The 10,151-nt window shown below is 40.0% G+C and overlaps 1 protein-coding gene across 1 annotated transcript; it reads left to right on the forward strand.

The window, feature by feature from the left end:
- Positions 1-681: 681 nt before the first annotated feature.
- Positions 682-9,872, forward strand: LOC125482135 (unconventional myosin-Ie-like; the record flags this gene model as incomplete). Its single annotated transcript, XM_048594134.1, has 5 exons — positions 682-767; positions 876-957; positions 3,023-3,129; positions 5,408-5,506; positions 9,728-9,872. Coding segments are annotated over 5 exons (519 nt in total), but the record flags the coding sequence as incomplete, so codon positions are not given.
- Positions 9,873-10,151: the final 279 nt, after the last annotated feature.

The raw sequence follows: 10,151 nt of genomic DNA on the forward strand, positions 1-10,151 counted from the left end.
AGGCAGCATCAGAGGAGCAGGAAAGCTGATGTTTTGGACCTGAAGGGTCCAGACCCGAAACGTCAGCTTTCCTGCTCCTCTGATGCTGCCTGGCCTGCTGTGTTCATCCAGCTCTACACCTTGTTGTCTCAGATTCTCCAGCATTGGCAGTTCCTACTATCTCTCACTACTACCTGTAAGTTCCCCTCCATGCCACTTACAATCCTTCAATGTCTCTGGGTCAAAATCCTGGAACTCTGTCCCTACTGGCATTGTGGGCTTACCTAAAGCACATGGACTGCAGTGTTTCAAGAAGGCAGCACAGCACCACCTTCGTAAGGGCAACTAGGCATGGTAATAAATACTGGATTGGCCATTGAATTTTTTAAAAATTAAAGGGCTTTCTCTTTCAACATCAGAAATTGTATGCAGTGGCAATTACCTTTTGAATCTCACAGATCCATGTAAAGTATGCACCAATCCCCAGGTACTTCCTGTGTATCTGTCACAGAATTCTATACCGACTCAGGTCGAGAGAGCCAACACACATGTGGAAACTGACGCAGTATTTTCAGATAATATTGCTGAGCAGAGGGGCGTAATGCTGACCATCAACTGAGACCTTCTTAATAAAAAGATTTGTTGTAACACCTGTAGGCTGCAAAATATAGCTCAAATCTTTCAAATTTGCCTTCTGTCTAGGTGTCTTACAATGTGGAAGGTTTCTGTGAACGGAATCGGGATGTTCTTTTCACTGACCTGATTGAACTCATGCAGAGCAGTGAGCTGTAAGTGGAAGAAAAGCTCCTTGTATGCGTGCACGGACTGTTCAGAGCTGATTGTGTAAATCGTTTGCATTGTGTGCGTGTTTAATTGTGTTTGTTGCTGCTTCACAGCCCTTTCATTCGTGCACTTTTTCCTGAAAGTCTACAAGCAGAAAAGAAGGGCCGACCCACAACTGCAGGCAGCAAAATTAAGGTACTTCTTGTTACTGATGTGTCTCCCTGCCCTTTCAATGAGAATCCCAACCATTGCCTGTCTTCAGCAATACGTGCTCCACAGAGTAATGGGATGTTATTCTGGACAGACATTAATGTAGTGGTAATGTTACTGGGCTAGTAACTTAAATGTCCTTGAATATACATACAAATCACACTAGGGAGAATTTAAATTTGATTAATAAATCTGAAATAAAATGCTTGTCTCATTAATAATAATCATGAAACTACTGGATTTTCACAAAAATCCATTTGGTTCATTGAAGTCTTTCAGATGAAGAAATGTGCTGTCCATTCCCTGATCTAGCCCACACACGACTCCAGATCCACAGCAATGTGAGTGCCTCTCAAATGACCAAGCAAGCCAGTCAATTCAAGGACAATTAGAGATTGGCAATGCATCCCGAGAAATATAAATAAAATCTTGTAATTCCCAATGACATTGGTGTTGGCAATTGGCAGGTGAAGGCAAGGCTGTTTCTTCAGGAAGGCAAAAATAGCTAAGGGAACAATGGTTCCATTTTAAAAGGATCTTCACTTGCTGTGTGTAAGTTGAGATAGCCCTAACTCCAAATATTTCTATGCTCCATTTCGGGAATAAAGAAACCACAGGTTTTCTTGCTCAGTCACTCTACAAGTGAGTATGTTGTGCAAGCAAATTGTGCGTCAAGTACAATGACGCTAAGGAGATTTCTCTTGGGTTGTGTCACGGTCCCATAGCTAACCACAACAAAAACCACAGCAACACCCAAAAGTGGAATGGCGTATTAATGGAAAACATAACCAGTCCCTTACTAGTCCCGTGAACTCTAGACGCAATTTAACTCACTGAAGCTTTAGAAAACACAGCTTGGTTACCCGAAGGTTGCAGGAACAGCAACTCATATTCCGCTTGGGAACCCTGCAGCCCAATGGTATCAATGTGGATTTCACAAGTTTCAAAATCTCCCCTCCCCCCACCGCATCCCAAAACCAGTCCAACTCATCCCTGCCTCCCTAACCTGTTCTTCCTCCCACCTATCCCCTCCTCCCACCTCAAGCCGCACCTCCATCTCCTACCAACCAACCTCATCCCGCCCCCTTGACCTGTCCGTCCTCCCTGGACTGACCTATCCCCTTCCTAACTCCCTACCTACACTCACCTTTCCTGGCCCCATCCCCGCCTCTTCGACCTGTTTGTTTCCTCTCCACCTATCCTCTCCTCTGTCCCTCTTCTATCCGCCTCCCACTCTCTCCCTATTTATTTCAAAACCCCCTTCCCCTCCCCCTTTTCTGATGAAGGGTCTAGGCCCGAAACGTCAGCCTCTCTGCTCCTATGATCCTGCTTGGCCTGCTGTGTTCATCCAGCCCTGCACCTTGTTGTCTCGGATTCTCCAGCATCTGCAGTTCCTACTATCTTTGGTTCATTCCACCTGGTTTCATTACAATGGCATCAGTTTCACTTTGTTGTCAGTGTCGTGAATAATTTTGCAAGAATTACTCAACTTGCCAACAATTTGTGTGTTATTGTATTGTATAGCACAGAGGAATGCATCCATTAATCTGTTTCTCGACATGTAATAGTTGTGGCATTCATCATGGACAGTCTGGCATGCAGTTACAATGTTTACTTGCTCAGAGAGAACTGGTGTGTCTGTCTCGAAGATCAATATTCAGAGTAACAATGAAATATTTTAAATAGGTAGATCCAGATGGTTATTGAATCCTGTTGTTTCTATAGTCTGCCAGCTAAATCCCTGGCAGAACTCAAATATTTGACAGGAAATAGGTAGAAAATTATGAATTTTCTTTCGTGTGTACTTTTAAAAATGTTGAAATGTAATATCTGAACAATGATGAGCCTGTGTTAGCCGCATGTATTATAGATAAATCACTGGGCAGGCTTCATCATGATGTCCAGTACTGATGCTATGCGTCAATATTGAAGATCAATAGCACTAACATATTCCTCAGAGACAACTGGATAGACCTCTTAATTCAAAGGTATAGCCTCCATCTGTTGCAGTGTTTTCTGATCAATTTTTTTTTTATTTTGCCTTTTTCAGAAACAAGCCAATGATCTTGTGGGCACTCTGATGAAGTGTACACCACACTATATCCGCTGTATCAAACCTAATGAAACCAAGAAGCCCAGGGATTGGGAGGAGAACAGGTAACCGTTTCCAAAGGGAAGTTAAATAGATGACCAAATCATCCCATCAGTCTCAAAGTCAGTAACCCCCTTAAATAAATATATTTCTCCTGCTTTTCTAAATCTCTGAAGACTATAAATTGTGGAAGAGTATTAGAACTGCTTGCTCCTTTAACTTAATGATGTCTGAGTGTCAGTAGATATTGTGACCATTTGATCTTCCCATCTTCTCCTGATCCTGTCCAGACACTTACACTCATGCACAGTGACACAGCTTCAGGGGAGTGGTGGGCCTTTGCCCTTCCTGGCATATTGAATGGTACAAATACTCCTGCTTTCAGTCAACACAATTGGTAGCTGTGACTCAGCAAAGACGTACGAAATCTCCACAGTCAACCAGAGCGGTTGTTGTAATGTGGCCACAGTATGATTCCCAAAGCAATTAAGAGAACTCCTCTGTCTAGCTACAGCCTTATAAAGCATGGATTTCCCTGCAAGACCTGCCTTTAGTAATTGTGAGTAGCTTGATATCCAAAATATACAACTAACCCCTAATCTCTGAAGTCCATTCCAGTCCAGAATTCCAAATTACTGGCCATCCATTTACTGAAGCAGGAGCAAATCTGCCTTCCACAACTATTTATTTGCATTTTATAATTCAATACAAACTTAAGTCTGTTCTCTCCCCTTCCTGACTAACCGTCCAGACTAGGAAAACCAGCCCTTAAATGTACCCTCCAATGAGCATCAATTGCTCTCTCTCAGAAGCATGTCCTGGTTCATTCTTAAAGGAACCATCATTTACAACAGTGCCATTCATTTCCCTCAATCCCCTCAGTGCAGTTTCTATCTCCAATACACTCCAAGACAGCACATCCAACGCCATCCTGAGCCGAAAGTTTAAAGATTCATGATCCTTTGATGAAATTTCTCTTTGTCTCGGCCCTAAATGGCCAATTTATATTCCGCTGCTGTTACTCTATGTTCTGGATTCCCCAGCCAAAGGAAACATTTTCTCAGTACCAAACCATGTAAATCACCCTAAGAATTTATATGCTCTGATTAGATCACCTCATTCTTTAAACTGTAGGGATTATAGGCCTAGTCTACTTAATCCCTCCTCACAGGACAATCCTGTCATTTTAAAAATCCGATGAGTGACCTTTCGTTGCATTCCATTTAGGGCAAATATGTCTATCACTATGTGAGGAAGGTACAACTGACCAAAGTAGTCTGGGTGTGGCCTCACTAACGCTCTATATAATTGTTGATGTGTACCTCAGTGTCATGTGACCAAACAGAATTGGATCAACCTAAATGGAAAGGCAGAGGGTGAGGGACAGGTGGAAGGTCAGTGATGGTGGGCCTGACTAATATTCCACAGAAGGAATTGTTTAAATGGGAACTAATGGCAAACATTAAAAAAACTTACTCCAATTTATTTCTTCGTATTGTTGTACAGATTGATTGGCTCCTTTTTAATGACCGGTACACATATTCAAATGGTTTGTAATTGTCGCCAGAAAGTAGGCAATGATTGCTGGCCTTTGAATCTATTGCTGTCATTTGAGCCTCAGAGTGAAGCTGAAGAGAAGCACTTGGTGTGTTTGAAATTTTTTTACATCTGTTACTTCCAGCTGATTATTTTAAACAGCCTCTGTAGTGCCAGATACAACACTTCAGGTAAACTTGATTGATATTTGTATGTAAAGGAAGAGCTTGTTTTTATAAAGCATGATTCACATTCTCGGGGAATCCAAAATCATGACAAGTACAATGAAGCACTTTTGAATTGTGGTACATGTCGCAGACATTTTGTGCCTGGCAGCTTCCCACAAAGAGCAGAGTGGATAATCAGATTTTGTTTTTGTCACTGAATGATAAACATTGGTGCAGACAACTTCAATGCCCTTCTTCAAATCGCATGATTTGATTTCTTGGGTCCGCCTGAATAGACAGACCAAGCTTAAACCTGCAACCTTTGACTCAAAACTAAGATTGCTACACTGTATCGGAGGCTGCATTGACATGGTGTAATTTCATAGTCCTGGAGTGTACTCAGGAGGGTAATTGATACATTTGGATGTATGATCATAGAAAGAGTACATTTAAATATAGGCAGCAAAAGGTTTAATTCCAAATACATTGTTGGCCACATTTTATGTACATGCAGTCTCCAGATTGCAAACGGGTTCTGCAAATTACACCCCTGTATGGGATCGAGCTTATTAGTACAAGTATTCATCAGTTAGATGTTCATACCCTGTTATACAGTTAATGTTTATTGTTTCCTTTTTAGAGTGAAGCACCAAGTGGAGTATCTAGGTTTAAAGGAAAATATCCGAGTGCGGCGAGCAGGTTACGCTTACAGACGAGTTTTTAAGAAATTCTTGCAGAGGTGAGGCTTGCTATGGGAGTCTGTTTCACATGCTGCTCGCTGACTACTAGCAGTGCTTTGAAAAATCTTTTTTCCCCTCTATGTCTCTAGGAAGCACCAATTGTTTATTTATTCATGGGATGTTGGCGTCATTGGTTAGGCCAGCATTTATTGCCCATCCCTAATTGCCCTGGAGAAGTGATGGAGAGTTGCTTTCTTGAACCTGGCCAGTCCTTAGATATAAATACATTCACAGTGCTGTTAGAAAGAGAGTTCCAGGTTTTCATCCAGTAACATTGAAAGATCAGTGATATAACTCCAAGTCAGGATGTTATGTGGCATGGAGGGAAACTTGCAGGTAGTGATGTTCCCATGCATTGCTACCCATGCCTTTCTGGATGGTAGAGGTCACTGGTTTGGAAGGTGCTGTCAAAGCAGCCTTGTTGAGTTGCTCGGAGAATGATTCTACAAGCAGTCATTTTGTAGTACCTCTTTGTGTCAATGGTCACTTGAATTGAAACAGTGAGTCCACTATGGATGGACATCATGGTTAAACGCATTTTTATTCCATTCTGATAGCCACACTTGTGTACTTGTCGGTAATCAAGAGGCAAAAAAAACCTTGCTTTATGTAGCATCTTTCATATCTTTGGGACAAGTGCCCTTTGTCTTTGCTGCTCAAACTCTGTTAAATCAATACAGCCATATGTTGGTAGTTCATTGAGAGTTGCTAATGGTAGGTGAGGCACTTTGCTATTGACCCTACCTGGGGTAATTACATTGAATGTCCATACAAATTAGCCAGGATGTGGAGGTGCCGGTGTTGGACTGGGGTGGACAAGGACAAAAATCACACAACAACAGGTTATAGTCCAACAGATTTATTTGAAGACCCAAGCTTGCAGAGTTTTGCTCCTTCTTACTGACACCTAAAGAAGGAGCGAGAGAAATCCTGTAATGTGGCATTTATGCTCTTGTGTTTAGTGTAAATCAAAATCACCATCGTAACATTTTCCAAATAAAATTTAGAAAGGTGACTGTTTAATTGACTTCAAATGAGATCAAGTTGCATTTGTTCATGTAATTTGGACAACCCATATTAAAATACTTAACATCAATATTAGGCTCTGTATTTTGCTGGTCTAATTGAGAAATTGCCTATAAATTGTCCCAGTGGCTCAATCCACAGCAGCGACTGTTGTTAATTTCATCATTGTGTAGTATCACAAATAAACCCTGATATTCTGGTTACTTGTCAAAACTAAAATGCACACTGACTAAATAAAGCTCAATTTGTTATTCCAATGTGCTTTTAATCATTATATCCTTAAGTAAGTTGAACAAACGCTGTCTGTTCTTTTATTTCTTGCTGGTCTACAAGTAGTTCTACATGCGTATAGTCCTTGTATTTCTTGTGCCATACATCAAAAATAGCATTCTGCTGTCAAAAAGCTAAGGGTGGACTTGACTGTTGCCATTCTCTTTGCGCGGGCCTTTCTTTTAATCAATAGTCAATGATGTTGAGGGGATAGACTTTAGCATTTCATTTAATTCTAAGTTAACTAAGAGCCTAAGAAACTGGATGAACTACAGAAGTTAAAACTACTGGTGGATTATAAATTGAAAATTCCTGTTGCTTTGTTCTCCACTTTAAGTCCCAATTATTCTATTTTTGAGCCATCTGCTTTTTCAAATAAATTTAACTGGTTGTTTTAGCCTATTGAATGTGGAGTGTCTATACTTCGAGCCAGTTGAATATTTAACTCGACTTTTTTATGTTCCCATTGAAGTAGGAGTACAGTGTGTTTCCACATTGAATTTTATAGTGATATCACAAATAGAATCAGCATGCTCGTGAAGTCTAAAGATGCAGTTTGCAAGAAGTGTTGAACTGGAGATTTGTATGAGAGAGCAGAATCTGTAACAGATACAAAATATACAGTACAAGTGGTTATAACCACCAAATCAAGCTTAAAAATTCCCCATGAATCAACTAAATCATTTTATGAATGGACTACTTTGACTTTATCTTGTAGATTTTCATTGGTTAGCTGTTTGGTTGAATTTTTTGCTTAACTTTGTTTTGAGATTAACTACATGTGGGTTTTCCTCTTTGCTTTCTTTATTGAATGAACTACAATGGTAAAGCCGAAGTCAAGGAACGATACAGTGCAAAAGGCTTCCATTCAGCCCATTGACTCCAAGCTAGCTTTTTGGCAGAGACCTTTTTTTGTTGGCCACGATTTTTTTTTTTTCTTTTCAAATATGTATTCAATTCTCTTTCAACTGTTTCTGTTTGGTTTGCTTTCATTAACTTTTCATGCAGTGCATTCCAGTGCACAATGTTTTGCTGTGCTGAAAAAAATTTTCCACCCATCAGCTCAGGTTCATCTGCTGTTTGGTTACTGTTTCTTCTGTAGCAATTGTTCCTTATTTCAATCGACATTCATAATTCTTAAAACCTCTGATAAACTCTACTTTCAACTTATTCTGCTTGAAGGAGAACAACCTGAGCTCCTCCAAACTCTGCACGTAACTGATACCTGGTATCATGCCAGCAAATCTCTTCTGCACTCTCTTTATCAAATGTGGTGCCCAGCATCGAACACACCACTCCAGTTCAGGCCTGAGCAGTGCTTTTATAATGGTTTAACCTGACAGTCTCTTAGTAACACATTACCTGAACGTTGCTGGAAGGAGAGACGTGTTGTCAAAGCTCTTCATCTTCCTTCATCAGGTCAAATGCAAGAATACCAATTTTCAAACTATCATCGCAGTTTAGACTTGATGAAAAAGGTTTGGTGATTGGTTGATGAGTTGACTCTGGTTGGCTGAGACATTGTCATAAAGAAAGCAATGGGAAACTATAGGCTTCCCTAAGCTCTTGGATAATTCAGAAAAGACTCTACGCTTAAACATATTTCTTTTGTTTGCAGAGAATGGGTCCCTACAAATATGTCGATCCAGCAAGTGTATATGAGTCACGTTACAAACTTAAATGATTATGTTAAATTGATTATTAGTGAAGTTATTACTACACTTAGGATTAGTTTAACATAAAATCCTTGCTTTTCTGCTGTATTCCTCTATTAATAAAGTCAAGGAGCCCACGTTTTCTTTCAATCTTCTCAGTTTATCTGATTACTTTCAAAATTGTACATACATACAACCCTGGATCTCTCTTTTCCTGCACTCAATCATCACATCTCTTTCCATTTTTCCTACCAAATTGTACATACTTATGCTGTAAATGTTGCAGCATTGAATAGAACTAATTTTGCACATGTCTACACGCTCTGCAATGTGATATGTTTATTCCCAGGCTAAAATGATAATGACTTTGTCCATGAATTCCTAATAATCATGGACCAATATTGAGTCAATTACAATCAGAAAGTCCATCAGCAGATAAGTAGCGAGGGTGATGTGTGACGTGTCAAGTTTCCAGAGAGGGAAAAAAGCTTATTTTTGTTGTAAGAGTGAGATGTGGAAAGAAACCAGACTTTGGTATGAGGGTAATGTATGGGGTTGTTAGATTTTGGCATGATATGAATGGGTGAAGAGAAGCCAGGCTTGATATAAAAGGTGAGTAGCGGTGAGATCCCCTGATTAGTTGGAGAGGAATGCAGGACAACTAGACATTGGTTTGAGAGAAGGGGGAAAGGAAGGAGCTTGTTTGTAAGCTTGTTTGTGGAGCTGTGGATATAGAGATCACAGTCTGAATTACTAACTATTTGTGATTTTGAATCTTGACTGGAATCTATTACAAATGTAAAGTATTTCTAGATTTGAGAGCACATGTCTGTTATTCAAACTACACTAAATCACTACTATCATGTTATTTAGAATATGGTTATTTTCTAGTAAAATGACCAATGAATAAAACAGTGAAAATTGCCAACTGAATTGATCGTTAGTGATGCATGTATGGGTTCTAGATGGACTACTTGCTATTTATACATAGCTGTTATAAGGGGATCAATGTTATCAATAAATCAATCATTTCTGGCATATACCACAAAAGAATATTTTCATATATCACTGAATTTTCAAACAATTTATTCGTAGATTAGATATGGTATAAAACATCTATTGCCATTTATTTCATCTTTTAACATTAACTGTTCAGTTCCAGGGCTGAGTTAAATGAAATGAAAGTTGGCAACTGTATAAATCCTTTACTTTTATTTTTCTACATTCATACCATTCTGCGAGGGACCTAACACCCCTTTCTGATTGCAGGTATGCTATTCTGACTAAAGAGACATGGCCTTCATGGAGAGGAGATCCGAAACAAGGAGTTGTCCACCTCCTCCGATCAGTCAACATGGATCCAGATCAGCACCAGCTGGGGAAAACCAAAATCTTCATCAAAGCACCCGAGTCTGTATGTGAGCTTGTTATTCTCTATCTGATCTCGATCTACTGTCTCTGCTCAGTGAAATGGCTGAGGTGCACAAAGAATTCATTTCAAAGATCAGCTCCAACCGTGTTACAATTGTGGTTCCAATAAACTTTCAAATTGGCTTCTGCCTTGTCTCAAGCAAACAAGTGCACTGTTATAGTATAACAAGGTGTAGAGCTGGATGAACACAGCAGGCCAAGCAGCATCAGAGGAGCAGGAAGGCTGACGTTTCGGGCCTAGACCCTTCTTCAGAAAGAAGGG

Source organism: Rhincodon typus, unplaced genomic scaffold (assembly GCF_021869965.1).
Source record: "Rhincodon typus isolate 14 unplaced genomic scaffold, sRhiTyp1.1 hic_rhity00006239, whole genome shotgun sequence".
In the NCBI taxonomy this organism is placed as follows: Eukaryota; Metazoa; Chordata; class Chondrichthyes; order Orectolobiformes; family Rhincodontidae; genus Rhincodon; species Rhincodon typus.